At 40.3% G+C, this 19,117-nt stretch overlaps 1 protein-coding gene across 15 annotated transcripts in view; it reads right to left on the minus strand.

Moving 5' to 3' along the window:
• Window positions 1-1,895: 1,895 nt before the first annotated feature.
• Window positions 1,896-19,117, minus strand: part of Adat1 (adenosine deaminase tRNA specific 1) — a 30,456-nt gene continuing 13,234 nt past the window's right edge. For 9 of the 15 annotated variants that reach the window (XM_046434859.1, XM_046434862.1, XM_046434854.1 and 6 more), the window contains 3 exons: window positions 9,924-10,010; window positions 9,746-9,775; window positions 5,344-7,422 (listed from right to left, as the gene is read on the minus strand). In XM_046434859.1, coding sequence (XP_046290815.1) covers window positions 7,290-7,422; window positions 9,746-9,775; window positions 9,924-10,010 — 250 coding nt within the window. In that variant the 3' untranslated portion in view covers window positions 5,344-7,289. Of the gene's footprint in view, window positions 2,286-5,343; window positions 7,505-9,643; window positions 10,011-18,637; window positions 18,715-19,117 lie in introns of those variants that run through there. The other 6 variants (XM_046434857.2, XR_006849820.2, XM_046434856.2 and 3 more) reach the window with 6 other exon arrangements.

The raw sequence follows: 19,117 nt of genomic DNA on the forward strand, positions 1-19,117 counted from the left end.
TAAAAATAAAATTTTAAAAGGGCTGGAGCTGTAGCTCAGTGGCAGAGCACCCCTGGGTTTAATCCCTAGTACCAAAAAAAAAAAAAAAAGAAAAAGAAAAAAGAGGACAATTCTGTGGAATTACAAGCAGAACTGCTTAAAGCATGTTGTGAGATCCTCCAACCCTGTACAACACTCCCAAGGCTATTTTGCTTTTCCTTCCTCCCTCCTTCCCCCTCTTACTTCCTTTACTTCCTCCCTCCCTCCCCTTCCTTTCTTCCTTTTTCTTTCTGTACCAGGGACTGAACCCAGGGGTACTTAACCACTGAGCCACACCCCTAGCCCTATTTTTTTCTTTTGGGAGAGGGTCTCACTATTGTTTAGGGCCTCCCTAAATTGCTGAGGTTGGCTTTAAACTTGTGATCCTTCTGCTTCAGCCTCCCAAGTCACTGGGATTATAGGCATGCACTACCATGCCCAGCTTTTTTGGTGTTTCTATGGTTTAAAATTCAGAAAACTTGATCTAATAATTTAAAAGATTTATTAGCTCAGTAGTAGAGCATTTGCCTAATGAGCCTAAGAGGCCCTAGGTTTGATTTCTCCAGTTCTAAAAAAAAGAAAAAATTAAGAGGGAACATCATCCTGTATATTTGGCAGATTACACAGAATTGTATTTACTTTGAATTTTATTATATTCATTTGGTAAGTGTATCCGTAGCTCACCTGTTGCTATGAGGTGAAGGACATCCAAATATGTGGATAGTATTTGATTATAAGCTGGCTTCTGGACTGGCCATTTCTGCACTGACCAGATTCTTATTTATTTGTTATATCAACTTCAACCAACTAGCAAAACTGCCTGAAAGGGTCTTGGGATGTTTATTAAACATAAAAAGCATTCACCCCTGAACCCAGATAGATCACTCGGGTCTTGGGCCCAGACAAGAGCTGACTGATCCAGTGGGGCTCAGGGGTGAATGTCTGATCCGTCCGTTAGCACGTCAGATTCACCCTTAGAATGGCAGGCATTCTGGCTGTGAGCTGGCTGTGCTTGGCATCATACTGCAATGCAAAAAGGCCCACAGGACATAGGACGTCATCTCCTCTTCTTTCCGGGAGGAATCAAAATTTAGTTCTTGCTGATTATTCTATTTTTGTGGCACTGGAGATCAAACACAGGCCCTCAGGAATGCTAAGCACATGTTCTACCACTGAGCTCCATCCCCCATACTCCAACTAAGGGGCAGTATGTTGGGGCTGGAGATGTTGCTCAGTATAGAGCATTTGCCTGGCATATGTGAGGTTCTGGACTCAATTTCTCAGCACCACAATCAATCAAAGAAATGAACAGGCACTATATTAACATGGTTTAAATTTTTTAAAATAACAAAACACAAAGGATTTTCAGTATAAATTCTCCCTCCTACTTCTGGGTCCCAGTCACTTCCTTTCCCTTCTCAGAGTCCCTGTGTGATGGTTGTTTTTTTGTGTATTTATTCAGATATTTTAGCATATATGAGCAAAAAATAAATCTTTATCTTTCATCCTTTTAAAAAATAGAAATGGCATGTTGTAATCCTGTTGTGTACTCATTATATTTAGAAATAAAACTAGGATGATATATATAAATATATATATATATTTTTTTAAATTTTTTTTGGTACTGGGAATTGAACCCAGGGGCACTTTACCACTGAGCTACATCCCCAGTCTTTTTAAATTTTTGAGACAGGGCCTCACTAAATTGCTGAGGCTGGCTTTGAACTTGGGATCCTCCTGCTTCAGCCTCCTGAGTTGCTGGGATTATAGGCATGTACCTCTGTGTAATATACCACATCATATTTAAATGAAGTAAAATCACATATTCATTTTTCTTTTTTTATATATCTTTATTTTATTTATTTATATGTGGTGCTGAGAATCAAACCCAGGGCTTCACACATGGTAGGCGAGTGCTCTACTTCTGAGCCACAACCCCAGCCCTCATTTAAGTTTTGAACCAGCAATTCCACTTCTAAGAATCTATCCAAAAGATACAGTGGCTAAAATACAAATTGTTGTATGTAGGCTATTCACAGAACACATCAAAAGGGAAGAATGAGAGCCGGGTGTGGTGGCACCCTTGAACCCAAGGGTGCTTACCACTGAGATACATACATCCCCAGGCCTTTTTATTTTTCATTTTGGGACAGGGGCTTGCTAAGTTGTAGAGGCTGGCCTGGAACTTGCGATTCTCCTGCCTCCGGAGTCACTGGGATCACAGGCATGCACCACCACTCCTGTTTGGAAGACCTCTTTAGTTGTACCTTAAGGGGGAAAAAAAGGAAACCTAATTTTATCTTTGAAATCATAAATATTTTACATAAATTTAATTTTTAAAAAGCATCCCTAAAAAGTGAAAGCAAAATGAAATAACATTAACTGTGTGTAGATTTGGAGCAATATCTAGAGAGAGGAACTATTGACTTGAAAATACCATTGCCTGAGGAGGGTTCCTCAACTTCAGCTCTACTGATTTTGATCCTGGTAATCTGGGGCGAGTGGGGGGCAGTCGTGCTTCATAAGATGTTAGCAGCATCCAAAGCTCAGGTGATCTTCCATAATTGGCCACACTTGTACTATCACATATCATTGCTAGGAGATTTAGGCACTGTCCACGTGCCTAACACTGGGATAGTGTTTGAAAATATAAACTGTATTATTATTATTCAGGTGTAGTGAGACCAAAGAACAGGAGATGACTGCCACTCACAAGAGAGCTCACTACACTCACAGATCTAAGGAGGAGGGCAAGGCGTGCCACAGAAGCCACGGAGGGAAGTACCAGGGTCAGTTAGGAGGCAGAGGGAGTGAGGGATAAAGTGGGTGAGAGCCTTTATTATGGTTTCCATTGGAAGGGAGGGGACAAGGCCGAGTAAGCAGGCTCTGGTGCTATGGGCTTGTGTTAGCTTTCTGTCACTGTGACAAAATTCCTGAGGTGACCAACTTAAAAACAGGAGGGGCTAGCTTGCCCTGAGAAGGGCAGTATTTTGGTTTACAGTTTTGAAAGTTTTAGTCCAGGGTCTGCTGGCCCTGCTGCTTTTGGGTCTGTGCTAAGGAAGTACATCATGGCAGTGAGGATGTGGTAAACTGCTCACTTGTGACAGCTGAGAAGTAAAAGGGGAGAGCAAGGGGCTGGAGTCCCACTACCCCCTTTAAGGGCACATCTCCAGTGACTGAAGACCTCCCACTAGGCTCCACCTCCTCAAGGTCTCACCACCCTCCTCTGGGGTCAAGCTGGGAATCCAGCCTTCAATGCACAGGCCACTGGAGGCAACTATAGCTGGCTTGTCCCAGTTTCCTAACACCTGACCATGAGTATCAGGGCAGAAGTACAGTGGCTCAGAGTGTAAGTTCCATAAAGGAGATGGTTGGGGTATGGCTCAGATTGCTTGTGTCATATCAAAACATGCACTCACTCTGTAGGAAACAGCTAGCTTGCCCTGGGAGGGCAGTATCTTCAGGGTCAGCCAGCCAAGTCCCTCCTCCCCTCCATGACAAGGCATCAGAAACACAGGGTTAATACAGGGGGGACAATCAGAAGCTTGGGTGTGTTTTCTCTTAGACTTCACTCATGTGCTTTTCCTTTCGCTGACTTTAATCTGTACTCTTTCTCTACAGTAAGCAGGAATACTGAGTCTAACAGCTTTTCTAGTTCTGTAAATCCATCCAGTGAATCATGGAACCTGAGGGTAATCTTAGAGATCCCTGACACAGCTGCTAACAATGAAAGGTGAGAGGGTGGTGGGATAGATCAGCTGACCCCACAGAAAGGGTGACCACCACATATGAAGGTCCTTTAGATATGATGCAACAGAGTACACAGAATCACCTACGAAGTGTTCACGTTGAATCAGCTGACCCTGGATCGTTATAATTAAGTCTCTACATGTAACTGCAAATGTACAGGAAATATGGCAGCAAGAGGAACCTGAAGAAAATAAGCAACCAAATCAAAACATGGGAAAATTTACAAGACAATAACCCATTTTTCGATACATAAAAAGGAAGATATAGAGTTATGGATTCTTTAAAAGACATATCAAATACCCTGGGTAGGCCTTGTTTTGATCCTAATTTGGACAAATCAATACTCATAACAATAAACAGTGTGTTGTCCTTTGAGTCTTTTCCCTTATGGACATTATGCCTGTGCTTGCCTAATGCCATTGCCAGACACGGAGGCCTCAGAGATAGGTGGCCTGTCTTGGGTATTCTGCCATTAGCCTAGAGCGGATGTTTGTTAAGTCTGAGTAATACATTCTTGGGGACCCATCACACTATTCTATATGTGCCTCTTTAAGTGTTTCTGGCCAGGTGTGATAGCACACTCCTGTAATCTCAGCAAATTAGGAGACTGAGTCAGGAGGATCACAAGTTCAAGAACAGTCTCACCAATTTAGCAAGGCCTTAAGCAACTTAGCGAGACTGTCTCAAAAAAAGGGGGCTGAGGATATGGCCCAGTGGTTAAGTGCCCCTGGGTACAACCCCTGGTACAAAAAAAAAAAAAAAAAAAGACTGTGGGTAAAGCTCCTGCCCAGGTGTCCTACCTGCTGTTATAGTGTGGGTTTGCTGTCAGGAAAAAGAATCCCCCGGATTAAAGCAGAATACTGCAGAGCCTGGCCTTCAGGTAGTGGTGTTTTTGCCTTTCTTACTAGCTATCTAAAAGGATTTCTTATGGAAAAAAATTCAATTATGATTTATTGTAAAAAAAAAAAAAAAAGATTTATTGTGTCAAAAAAGTATTACTCCTGGGCTGGGGACAATTGATAGAGTGCTTGCCTTGCATGCACAAGGCCCTGGGTTCAATCCCCAGTATGAAAAAAAAAAAAAAAAGTATTTCTCCTATAATTAAAAAGATTAAGAATATATATTCACACAAAAACTTATCTATGAGCCGGGTACAGTGGTGCACACCTGTAATTCCAGTGGCTTGGGAGGCTGGGACAGGAGAATCAAGAGTTCAAAGCCAGCCTCAACAACTGTGAGTTGCTAAGCAACTAACTCAGTGAGACCCTGTCTCTAAATACAATACAAAATAGGGCTGGGGATGTGGCTCAGTGGTTAAGTACCCCTGAGTTCAAACCCTGGTACCAAAAACAAACAAACAAACAAACAAACAAACAAAACTTGTCCATGAATGTTCACAGAAGCACTATTCACAAGAGCCAAAAGTAGAAATGATCCAAATGTCCATTAAATAATAATCTAATTTAAAAAATTATATATCCATACAACTAAACATTTCATAAAAAGGAATAAAGTACTGATTCATACTACAACATGAATCTTGAAAACATTATGCTAAATGAAATAAGCCAGTCACAAAAGACCACATGTTGTTTTATTCCATTTACATGTAATGTTCAGAACAGGCAAAATCACAGCAGAAAATAGATTATTGGTTGCCACAGGGCTGGGGAGTTGAGAAAAAATGAGGACAGACTGCTAATAGGTATTATACTAGGTTGAACAGTATCCCCCCACAAATTTCACATCCATCTGGAACCTCAGAATTTGACTCTGTTTGGAAATAAGGTCTTTGCAGATGTAGTTCACTGAGATCAGAGTGAATTAGGATGGGCCCTAATTCATATGACTGGAGTTCTTACAGGGCCAGGTAAAAACAGAGGTATATAAAGGGAAGAGGGCAGGTGAAGACCGAGGCAGAAACTGGAGTAAAGTAGCTAGGCCAAGGACGGCCAAGGACGGCTGCGAGCCAGCAGTGCCAAGGAAGAAGCAGGGAAGGATCCTTCCTAGGTTTAGAGGGAACATAAGTCCCATTCAATTTTTTTTTTTTGGGGGGGTAGGGGTACGGGGGATTAAACTAAGGGGCACTTGGTCACTGAGCCACATTCCCAGTCCTATTTTTGTATTTTATCTAGAGACAGGGCCTCACTCATTGCCTGGCACTTGCTTTGGCTGAGGCTGGCTTTGAGCTCACAATCCTTCTGTTTCAGCTTCCTGAGCTACTAGGATTACAGGCGTGTGTCACCATGCCCAGTCCCATTCAATTTTGACCCCTTCATTTTGGATTTCTAGATTTCAGAAATGACAGAATTATTTCTATTGTGTTAGAGCCATGCAGCTTGTGGTAGGTACTTTATTAAGAAAGTCCTTGAAAACTAACATGAAGTTTTTTTATAGGGGTAATGAAAATGTTCTACGGTTGATGGCTGTGTAACTGTGGATATTCTAAAAATCACTAAATTGTATACTTTAAGTAGGTGAATTTTATGGTATGTGAACTATAGCTCAATAAAGCTGTTATTAAGAAATATTTAAAATTATTAAGAATGCCAACCTTGAGTGACTCCAACATGGAGAGCTGTTATTTTCAGTCCAATGTTATTAAAGGTGAGAAGAAGTTGAGAGCTAATATTAGATGTTAGTCCAACAGGATTGGTTGCTAGGTCTGTTGCTGATTTACTATAGGGACTTGTGGCCTTTTAGACAGAACTCTTAGCTGTCAGAAAACCAATGCCAAGAGGCTTATTAATCAAAACAATAGGAATCTGGGCCACTTAACAGGTCCAGGGTGGCTGCTGGCTTCAGGCATCCAAATCATGTCCCTAGAGCTTGGTCCTCCTGGCTGCTTTCCTCCTCCCCTGGCTGTCTCTACTTGGTAGGAAAAGTCGGCCACCATAGTTCCAAGACTATGTGGCCCTCACACCTCTGACCAAAAGAGAATCTTTCTTGTCAGTGCTGAAAACAGGGCCGTCCAGAGCAGGCTCACATTCCTGGGCCCGGGAGTCCAGTTAACCTCAACCAAGCCCGACTGCTGAGGCCTGAGAAAAGGATGGCTCCCCAGAGATAGAGAGGCTGGGGATACAAAATTCATGTTCTCTAAGCCTGATGAGCTGTAAGGCTTCAGATATTACACATCATTTCAGTCCAATAAATACTTGCTGAATCAATGTAGAAACACATAAAACTGAGCTGCTGGAGAGTGATTTTATAGCGTCATGTTCCAAACTCTAATTTTGAATTGTAGAGAAGCAATAAAATACAATGGAAGTCAGATGCCCAGGTCATCAGTGAGATGCCATTTTAGCAAAGAGCTTCTTCAGCTCTCAGTCAAGTATAGACTGCTATGTTCTGGATTCCATCTACGTTATACAAAAATGAGGTACAGTCCTCTGGGAGAAGGTTTTTTTTTTTTTTTTTTTAATTTAGCCATTAGAAAAGCTTAAGGATTATCCTGCATGAAGGAAGAGGCAGTCAACATGAAGAGTCCTGCTACCAGCAGATCTTCTAAAAACTTCTCTTTCTCATTTAAACTGGTGATAGTCTGGTGGGTTTCTGATCCAGGATGCAAAGGCTTGCTTCCGGAGTGCACTCCAGGCTTCCTGGTAAGCAGATGCAGCCTCCTTGTGCTCCTGGTAGGTATCCAACTTCTGCAACCTAATGCACACACACCAACACAGGTTCTCATGGAACCACTCACCTTTGGGGCCCAAGACACCTGAGCAAGTAGCTGGAGAAACTGTATTGAGAGACCAGAAACAGAAGGATGTCACTGTACTTCCCCAGAGCAACTGTCTTCTTTGTAGAGAATTCATATAAAAGCAACATGGGCTAAAACAGTAAAAACGAACAGAATAATAGAATACTAGTTTTGTATGGTTCTGGTAGAACCAGATAAAGGCAGAATAACTAAGTTTGTTTTTGTTTAAAGTTTTCTACCAGAGGCGCTAAAGATTAGAAACTTCTTGGCTACCTTTTTCCTTACAAAGAATTTTCCATTGTTTGGGTAGTGGCACACATCTGTCATCCCAGCTACTCAGGTGGCTGAGGCAGGAGGATGGCAAGTTTGAGGCCAGTCTGGGTAACCTAGTGAGACCCTGTCTCAAATATAAAAAAGGCTGGAAATGTAGCTCAGTGGCAGAGTGCTCCCTTAGCATGCAGGAAGTCCTGGGTTCAGTCCCCACTATTGTAAAAGGAAAACTCCTATCATATACATATTTTCCTATATATTGCCAGACAACATTCTTCCCAAATCCCTTAGCCACCTCTGACTGCTAAAGAATTTTCTAAAAAAAAATTTTTTTTTTTTTTTTTTTTTTTTTGGTACCAGGGATTGAACTCAGGGGCACTCGACCACTGAACCACATTTTGTATTTTATTTAGAGACAGGGTCTCACTGAGTTGCTTAGCACCTCGCTGTTACTGAGGCTGGCTTTGAACTCGATTCTCCTGTTTCAGCCTCTTGAGCTGCTGGGATTACAGGCGTGCACTACCGCACCTAGCTAAAATTTTCTAAAATTTTAAGACAGTCTCACTAAATTGCCCAGGCTGTCTTTAAACTTCCAATCTGCTTGCCCCTCCTGGGATTATAGGTTTGCAGCAATGCATTTGGCCTGATAGACTCTTTGACCAAACTGAGTCAGGATCCTTTGAGTTCTTTTTTTGACTGGCCTTGACATTAGGCTTTGCCCTTAGCCCTCTAAGTCAAGTTAGCCCTCTAAGCAAGAATTTTGCTGGGCCAGTTTAGCAAAAAAAATCTCCCACCACCCTTGCTATTGGATCACCGCCAAAATTAAACTCTTTACCCCACTCTTGGTATCTCATCACCCTGGCTTACCTTCAGCAAGAACTTCCTGTGTGTTAGGCCCAGGAAGACTCCCCCTAACTAGTCTTGTTGTTTCTGCTTAGTAATTTCCATCCACCGATCCCTTCCCCTGCTCCTTTGCTTTAAGTCTCTACTCATCCTTGTATTTGCGGTTGAGCCCAGTCTATATTCCACCATAGCAGTCCCTCCTAAATGGTCTTTCTTAGCCTCTTTAATAAGTATATGAATAATGTTTTTAAAAATATTTTTAATTACATATGAACACAATACCCTTATTTTGTTTATTTATTTTTTATGTGGTACTGAGGATAGAACCCAGTGTTTCACACATTAGGCAAGTGCTCTACCAGTAAGCCACAACCATAGCACTAATGATTTCTTTAATGTGTATCTCATAGAATATTTTTTATCAAATACAATTAGTTACCAGTTATAAAAACCCAATAATAAGCTAGGTCTTGGTCAAGTGGTTTACAGGCAATATTTCACATATTCTCAACTATCTTATAACATGGTTAATGAAACTACTCCTCTTACGGCCAAAGAAGCAGAGGTTCATGTCTCATTAATTCACTTTTATCCTGTTTTTACTCTTTTGTTCTTTGGCAAGATCTGAGGAGACCCAAGTTGTTTGCTGGTCACAGCACAGAGAAAAGTTGCTTTTTTTTTTTAATTATTCATTTTTTTAGTTGTAGTTGGACACAATACCTTTATTTATTTATTTTTATGTGGTGCTGAGGATCAAACTCAGGGCCTCACACGTGCTGGGCAAGCACTCTACTGCTGAGCCACAACCCTAGCCCATGAAAGTTCTTCTTTTAGCAGACATTGATTTCAGCTGTTTGATCAATTGCCTACAGTTAAGGGGTGGGGATCCATATACATGACAACCTGAAACTTTACCTGTGCACTGTGCTCCTGAAAACAGCTATGATGCAAAATCTTCTAGAGCAGTATAGCACCTACCTAGTCCTAGCTTCAATCTCCACCAAGCATCACCAAAAACAAAAGAAAACAAAACAAAACAAAAAAAAAACCCCACATCTCTATCACCTGTTTTATGTTTGTGTTCACTGCAAAAAAATTGCTTTTGTTTCTATGACTTAAGACTCAAGAAGGTCCCCCTTGTTCGCTTCAGCAAGACCAGACACAAACCTTCCAAATTCCCATTCTCTGCAGGCAGAGCTGTGGATACAGAAAAACATGTGGTCAATAATTAAGTGCCCAACTGGCTTGCTGAACCGCCATTCTTGCCAAAGCTTCCTGCTGTTCACAAGCCCAAACCAAAACAGAAATGTTCCCAAACATGAAAAATGTGGGTCAACAGCGTCACCTGAGGGAGTCTGGCCACTTGTCTTCTGAAATGCTGCTCAGCAGCTTCTGGAATGATCTGAAGAGTTCCACTTTGCTGATTCGGGATCTGCTCAGAAAAAGAAGGCAAAGATGATTGCTTATGTACTAGGCCCCTATTCAGAGATATAGGCCTTACATGGTATTTAGGTTTGAAAGTGTCAAGAGCCCCCTTCTGTCCGTACTTGGCAAGGAGAAAATCTAGACTTGGGATGTCTGATCAGGTTGAAGTACAAAAAATGACTCAGTTTAAGAAATGTCATTAGCACTGGAATCATTAAGGTAACAGACTCAATGGAGTACACTGAGAGAGTTTCTAAGACACACCTGATTACCTTCTTTCTTCTTCTTCTTTTTTTTTTTTTTTTGATATGCTAGGGATCAAACCCAGGGCCTTAAGCATGCTAAGCAGATATTCTGAGCTACACCCCTAGCCCCAAAAGATTTTTTTCCCTTTGAGATGGGAACCTGTTATGTTGTCCAGTAGCTACTCCTTTTAAAGGAGCTTGTCTGTGTCAGTAATATGGTTTACAAGAGGTGGAAAACTCAAGAGACATGAGTGTTGTTCCTTGTGTGAACTGTAGTTCTAAGTTCATTTGGACCAGCCACCTGAAACAGAGTCTATAGGCACTCTGGGCTTCTAGAGGCCAAGCCACTGCTCCCAGACAACAAACTTCTGGACAGATGTCAGACTGTTAATACTTAAAGAGTGAGTGAGTGACTGCTTACAACCCTACCTGGGCCTTCTTGACTGCTGCTCATCCATGCCAGATGTGCCTTGACTGTTGTGTGTTGTTTTCTTTTCCCTCATATGCACAATATATGAGATGCTTTTACAAATGCGCAACAGTGTACAGTCGCATCCTTATATGCTGTACTCTGCATCGTTCTAGCAAATCATACTCTCAGCTTGGACGCACAACTGGTATGTATGAAATGGAGAATCACACAGTCTGCCAAGAGCTTCTGTGCCTGGCTGGGACCTGGCCCATTTCAGGAATCACTGCTTACAGGGAACCTTGAGCCCTCACCTGGTGCTGTCCCTCGGCCTGAACTATGCTGAAGTGGCTGCTAGTATTCAGAAACATAAGACTGCTTCAACATGAAAACTAAACAAAAAACAAAGGAACTCCCCTTAACAGATTAAAGGAGAAAAATAACATGAGAAACATGCAGAAAAAACATTTGATAGAATTCAATATCCACTGAATGATTTAAAACTTTTTATCAAACTAGGCATAGGAAAAATATGAAGTTCATAAGGATGTCTATTAAAAACTCATAACACATAAATGTCCTTAAAATCATGAATAAGGAAGGGCTGGGGTTGTAGCTCAGTGGTAGAGCGCCTGCCTATATGGAAGCACTGTGTTCAATCCTTAGCACCACATAAAAAAAAAAAAATCAATCAAATAAAGGTATTGTGTCCATTTACAACTAAAACATTAAAAAAAAACATGAATAAGACAAGATTCTATCCCTGTTTTTATTCAACATTGCTAGAAGGCTGTAGTCAGTAGAACAAGATAAAATAAATGTAGGAAAAGGCCTGAGGGTGTAGCTCAGTAGTAGAGCAACTGCTTAGCATTCATGAAGACCCATGTTTACTCCTCAGCACAAAACAAACCAACAAACAAAAAGATTAAGAAATAAAATCATTATTTGCAGATGACTGTGACATTATGTTTGTCAGTTCTAGTCAGCGCAGTTAAGAAAAGTAAATAAAAGGAGTAGAAGATTGGAAAGGGAACACTATCTAGAGAAGACTATCTTAGAAAATTCCAAAAGAACTCCCAAATTAATAGAATAAGAAGTTAATAAGATTACTGGATTCAAGCATTAAATGCCACAAAAAGGAAAAAGATTACAAAAGCAATGACCAGAAAATGAGATAAAAATAAACTACTTAAAATAGCACCTAGGGTAGTCAACCTGCAAAATGGTCCCCAGTGATTCCTGCCTCTTGGTATTTGTACCTTTGTGCAATCCCCTCCTACAGGGAAATGGGCCTGACCTGTACATAATCATTAGGATATTGTGGTGGAGTGTGACTTCTCAGGTTAGATCATAAAAGTCACTGTGGCTTCTGCCTTGCTCTAGTGGATCATTTTTGTGGAGTAGCAGCCACCACCAAGTGGCACCACTCCCCTGCCAGCAGCTGAGCCTGATCTGTGGGCCACGTGAGTCATCTGTTTTGTAATGGAATCCTCCAGCCCCAGTTACTCCTTCAGAGGACTATAGCCCAGCTAACATAAAGGACTACAAACTCTCAAATCTGTTAGCTGGAATTAGCTAGCTAAGTTCATCCTAAATTCTAGATCCACAGAAATTGTGAAATAAATAATAACTATTAGTTGTTGTTTTAAGCTATTTTTCTTTTGGCATTAGGGATTGAACCTAGGGATGCCAAACCACTGAACCACTTTCCCAGCCGTTTTTATTTTTAATTTTGAGACAGGGTCTTGCTATCTTGCTTAGGGCCTTGCTAAATTGTTGAGGCTGGCTTTGAACTTGCAATTTTCCTGCCTCAGCGTCCCAAGTTGCTAGGATTTATGCACAGCAAGCTGCTATTTTTGCAGCAATTTATTATACAGCAACATATAACTAATGCACATTCATGGCATAAATCTAATAAAAGATGTGAGATATTTATATAAAGAAAATAATAAAAATTCATTGAGACTATAAAACAGCCAATAGTATGTTAAGTGATGGAATAATTCTATAAAAAAATTTTCTTCTTGGGTTGCAACTATCAATAAAAATATTATAGAATCAAAAACACTTTACTGAAAAATATCTAAGACGATCTAAATAAATGGATACTCAAACTACTTGTTATAAATCTGAGGCACCAGTGTTATAGACAGATATACCATATTCCCTGTTTGGAAGACAATACCGAAAGAAGACAATTTTCCTTTAAATTTAAAGGTCCAGCTGGGTGTGGTGGTGCAGGCCTGTAATCCTAGGAGCTTGGGAGGCTGAGGCAAGAGGATCCCAAGTTCAAGGCCAGCTTCAGCAACTTAGCAAGACCCTGCCTAAAAAGGGCTGGGGGTATGTAATGCAGTGGTAGAATGCCCCTGGTACCAAAAAACAAAACAAAACAACACAAGGCACTCTTCAAAGACATGCCAAGGAGAGTAGCTCTAACATAAATTGTCTTATTATAAAGCCAGGGTGAAGAGAATGATTTTGGTATGAGGATAAGCAGAACAATGGAATAGAATAGACGGCCATAACAGATTCACATATATAGGATCCCTCGATTTGACATAAGTGTTCACTTAAGGCATAAAATTCGAATAAAATAACTGTAGTTTCTACTTCTACAAAGAATAAAATGAATCTGTTTGACAGGAGGTTCTTTTTTTAAAATTTTTATTTATTTATCTATTTTTAAATTTTTTTAGATGTTGATGGATCTTTATTTAATTCATTTATTTATAGGTGGTGCTGAGAATTGAACCCAGTGCCTCACACATGCTAGGCAATCACTCTACCACTAAGCCACAACCCAGCCCAGTTATTTTCTTTTTTAATGGTACTAAGGATTGAGCCCAGGGGTGCTTTACCACTGAGCTACATCTCCAGCCCTTCTTTTATTTTTTATTTTGAGACAGAGTCTTTCTAAATTGCTCACGACAGGAAGTTTTTTTTATTGCATACAGGAATCTTTAATATATAACCATACACTGGGTCACTGCAGGTGCACCACAAAGATACTGGACCAAAAACAAAACACAACAAAAACACCCTATTATCTCAAAATGCTTATATTTTCCCCCACCATTTAATAAAGAACTGAATTCTTTATTTTGAATAAAAAATGTATCCACCAAGAGCTAAAACCACAAATAAGGTTCTATAGTTAAAGCTGCCATAAATTAAGAACTGTCAGACTGAAATATTAATTCCCTGGAACTAATGCTTAAGCTATACAACTAAGTCCTTGGAGTTTATATAGCTACATTAGTCAAGTGCAGCTGAACTAAGTTTTATTCAGAAATTATTACTCAAGAAAAAAGTGATCTGTTAAACACTGGAGAAAATATATCCAAAGGGTGGGCACCAAAGGCAACTGTAACGTTGTATCTTTCATCCATCTAATTGTTTTAAGTATAAATGTGTATATAATTTTGCTATTAACTAAAAAACAACCAAACAATTAATTTTAATCAAGATTTTCAGCTTTAAAAACATTTGCCTGATGCACTCATGAAAGAACAAACTGGCTACATTAAGCTGACACCACAGGAACAGCAAGAAACACGCATCATTCCTCTATGGATTTTAGATCCTGATGTTACCATCCATGGAAGTGCACAAGGGAGAGTGGATCCTGTATCTGGGAGCAGGGAACATCTCTTTCAAGACAAAGAAATGGGGCTCCCTGAACGACCTGAGCATAAAAATGGAGCAAGAGAACAATGTTCATAGCTAATAGAAACATTAAGCATAAAGAAAGCCAGGAGAGTTCATGATCCTCAAAGAGGGAAGATTTAGGATTTATTTATTTATTTATTTTTGAATACAGCTAGTACTATGTATCTAGGCTAACTTTTCCCAGATGAAAACAAATAACTTTTTAAAAAATATATTTATTTTTTAGTTGTCGTTGGACACAATACCTTTATTTTACTTGTTTATTTTTATGTGGTGCTGAGGATAGAATCCAGGGTCTTGCATGTGCTAGGTGGGCGCTCTACTGCTGAGCCACAACCCCAGCCTGAAAATGAATAACTTTTAAGTCTTACTGTACATATGCTCTCAAGTAGATAAAAGGATGCCCAGCTATGTTCCTCATTAGCTAGAATCAAGAGTTCATCTTCAGATTTGAGACTCCACACCATTTTTGGACAGTACATTTTATTGATCAAAAGTCTGGAAAGTCTTATAGACTCAATATTTCTCCTGCTCATACCACAGAGAATCAACAAAGAAGGAACATAAAAAAAAATAAACTAATATGCTATCCAGGATGCTCATATTTCCTTTTGATATATTAATAGGTGAGTCCACACTACCCAGTAGCCACCAATGATCAAATATCAGAGGACAATTTATTAAATTATTACTGAGTATTAGTGAAATATGTTGAGGCCTTTCAGTCACAATAACAAGAGCCTTAGTAACCTACCATGTATCATCTGCAGCCTGGAGAACAGATCCACATCAAGGTTCAACATGCCTCCTAAATCTCACTGGAAAAAGACCTACTGAATTCTATTTACCACTCTGATGGCAGTGGAATGTCAAGGCCTCCAGCCTTACTGCAGAAGTCATTGTGCTAGATAGCTTAACTTTTAAGTCTTACTGTACATATCTCGAGACTAGATCTATATAAGTTTTCAACACTCTGCTTTCCAGAAGAACACTTTTAGCCTAGGTCACCTTATCAGTATTGTTAAGATGTTACATCTATAAAGATAGATTGGGAGTATGGGAGGATAGCTCAGTGGTAGAGTGACTGCCAAGTATGTGTAAAACCCTGGATTTTATTGCCAACACTGGAAAAAATAAAATAAAATAAGGTAAATTGGGAATGCTGGAAACCTTTCCTCCGCTGGAGAGCTCTCTCCAAAGAAGCAAGCCTTTTCTCAAGCCCTATTCAACAGCAGAACACAATGACTGCACTGGTAAGTCAGAGAGAGACCTGCTCAACAAAGCTACTGACGTTATCCAAGGAGGCTGATAATTTCTAGGTGGCTGTTAGCTGCTGCTCTGCAGGGAGCCCTGGGTCCTTTTGGCAAGGAGGATAACATTCTGAAGTATTAGGTTCTTCCTTGTGAATTGTTTAAAATCACTAGTTGGTACCAGAAAAAGAGCAAGGAAAACTACACATACATATATGCTTGTGAATTCAAACCGACATTTTAAATACAGCACTCTCCTTACTAGCATACTCAGACACACTTGGATTTTTCTAAAAGTCCCTCATGCTCTTATGAGTCAACAAACCCTATAATGATCTCTCCAGGATATTCTCTACTGGCATGGGAAGAGAATTTGTCTCTTCAGGGCAAAGAAAGGCAGAGTAAAATTAAGCTTTTCAAAAATGAGATCTTGGGCTGGGGCTTTAGCTCAGAGGCAGAGCACTTGCCTTGCACATGTGAGGCACTGGGTTCGATCCTCAGCACCACATAAAAATAAAAAAAGATATTGTGTCCATCTGCAATGAAAAAAATGAGACCTTATCTACTTCCTATTATTACCCCATTATTGGTAAAAATACACAAAGATTTAAATATTTCCTTCTAATGTTACACTAGTCTACCACATTATCTCTAAACCCATTAGGATTTCTATTCCCTGTAGTTCCAAAGAAGGTGGTCCCACAATGCTGGCACTCAGGGATGAGCAGTGAGAAAATCTTTCTCTGAAGCAGCTGTTGGTCTTAGAATAAAGGCAATTCTGCTTCCTTCATGCGTTATAATGATATAAAGCTTCATCTGATGACTAAAAGGGAAACCGATTTTGACAAAAACTGCACACTCTAATGTACTCCATCTTACTCAATTTCACATTATTCCTGTGGGATAGATACTAGCAGCTAATTTGCTTCATAGTTGGGGAAACAAGTTCACAAAGATCGAATAATTTGCTCAAGTCCATATCACTGGGGAGAAAGAAAGTCAGTAATTAAACATTGATCTCTTCAATCCCAAAGCTTCTACTCTTTTTATACTTCCTCCCTGCTTGGAGTTTGCCTTCTAAATGGAGAAACATCCACAATATGTCAGGCCTCAGATCGTCTATCCTCATTTTACAGATATGAATATACTGAGGCCCAGAGAGCAACTGGATTTGCCTCAAATAACCCAGACAGTTGGGAGACAGAGGCAGGATCAGAACATGAGGCATTCTCAATCATACAGGTAAGACTGGCATACTGGGACATTCTGCAGAAAAGCACCATAGGAATCTTAAGAAAGACAGATTTTGAGCCAGAAGGCAGTGGTATTTGAGAGGAGTTCTTCAGATTAAAGGTTTTAGACTCACAGCAAAGAAGAACAATTTTTTTTTTTTTTTCCCTGAGCAAAGCAGCAAAAGGAAGCCACACTCAGCTGGGTGGGGCCAACATGAGGAGATGCAAGGCTGTCACTGACAACAGACACAGAGATCAGCAGGAAACCTGTGGTCCTGTCCCTCATGACCCACTCTGCTCACACATCCTGCTCTACGCTCAGAGCTGGTTCCCTGAAAAGTACAAAAAGTGTCCTGCAACCAGGAACTCCCCTGGGGAAAGAGTGGTCTAAATATCTTTACTCCAAAAAATTTCAGCTGGGGCTCAGTGGTAGAGCGCCTGCCTACCACGTGTGAGGCCCTGGGTTAGATCCTCAGCACCACATAAAAATAAACAAACAAAAGTTATGTCCATCTACAACTAAAAAAATATTAAAAAAAAATTTCAGCTGGGGATATAGCTCAGTTGGTAGAGTCATACCTCACATGCACAAGGCCCTGAGTTCAATCCCCAGCACCACAAAAAAAAAAAAAAAAAAAGAAAGAAAAAGATTCCAGTTCAACAGCCTAGGCTTCTAGGGATAGGCAGGGTCTGCTATGTAGGCTGTCTGAACCCTGGCACTTCGTGGCTGTGAGGAGAAAACCTTTAATCTAAAAAACAAAACACTAAAGAAATGAATACAAGCTGGGTTTTATGGGTTGTTTTGAGACAGGTAAATAAGCACATCAAAACAAAAAACAAATCCATCTGTGAACTTAAATTACAACACAACTTTTTAAAAGGTATAACAAAGAAATGGAAAAGTGATTTAGAATAAAAAGGACTACTTGTAAATTGTAGGAGTTCCAGAGCAGTCACACTGGTGACAATTCAATCCAAACAGACAGAAATGCCTGTGGTGGAGCAGCCTCTCCCTTGAAGCCCTCTCGCCCCAGCTACTACAGACCATGTCTGGCTCACAGGGAGGGAAAAGCATTGGGACTACACTGGCCAGGCAATAGAAAGGGTGCCCCATGGGCATAGGCACGAACCTGCAGGGATGAAACCTGGGTCTCACGTCTAGCAGCCCGCAAACCCTACACTTCGGCAAGAGCCAGCCTGAAGAGGCAGAGTCCTGTTTCCAGATGCCCTTTTGCCAACCCAATCACTGGGGAGCTTCACCAATGCTGCTGCTTGGCCGATGCCGACCTACATAAATCAGAATCCCTAGTGAAGGAGGGATTTTTCTTTTAAAAATCTGTCGAGGGAAAAAACAGGTTTTCCAAGAAAGTGGTGCTGGGACAACTGGGTATGCACATACATGTGGTGAGGATATCCACCACACAGAAAAATCAACTCAAGATGGATCAAAGGCTCTAACCTATAAGAGCAAAACCCCCAAAACTACTAGAAGAAAACATTGAGGAAATCTGATTAGGTAATGGTTTCTTAAATATTACACCAAAAGCACAATCAACCAAAGAAAAAAATACGTAGAGTTAATTCCATCAAAATTTTTTAAAATTTTTGTGCTTTAAAAGACATGATCCTAAAGTGAAATGACAACTCATTGAACTGGAGAAAATATCTGCAAATCACATATCTGATAAAGGACTAGTATCCACAGTATATAAAGCAGGCTTAAAATGCAAACTAAAAAGATAAACAAATTAACAAAGTGGGCAAAGAATGGGAACAAATATTTTGTCTTAAGAAGATAAAAAATGGCCAGGCATGGTGGTGGTACACACCTTATAATCATGTCAGCTCGAGAGGCTGAGGCAGATGATCCCAAGTTCAAAGTCAGCCTCAGCAATTTAGTGAGATCCTGTTTCAAAATAAAAAATAAAAAAAGGGCTGAGGATGTGGCTAAGTGGTTATATACCTCTGGGTTCAATTTCTAGACCAAAAAAGAAGCTGCTGGGCACGGTGGCTCATGCCTGTAATCCCAGCAGCTCAGGAGGCTGTGATAGGAGGATCACGGGTTCAAAGCCATCTTCAGCAACAGCTAAGCAACTCAGTGAGACCCTGTCTCTAAATAAAATACAAAATAGGGCTGGGGATGTGGCTCAGTGGCCGAGTGCTCCTGAGTTCAATCCCTGGTACCAAAAAAAAAAAAAAAAAAAAAAAAAAAAAGCAGCTTACAACAAATGGATAATAAGTACATAAAAAGATGCTCAACACCATTAGTCATTAGGGAAATGTAAATCAAGACCATAATGAGATACTAC

The sequence above is a fragment of the Marmota monax genome, unplaced genomic scaffold, assembly GCF_021218885.2.
Source record: "Marmota monax isolate L192 unplaced genomic scaffold, Marmota_monax_Labrador192_F-V1.1 WCK01_AAM20220418_F8-fsc00024, whole genome shotgun sequence".
Lineage (NCBI taxonomy): Eukaryota > Metazoa > Chordata > Mammalia > Rodentia > Sciuridae > Marmota > Marmota monax.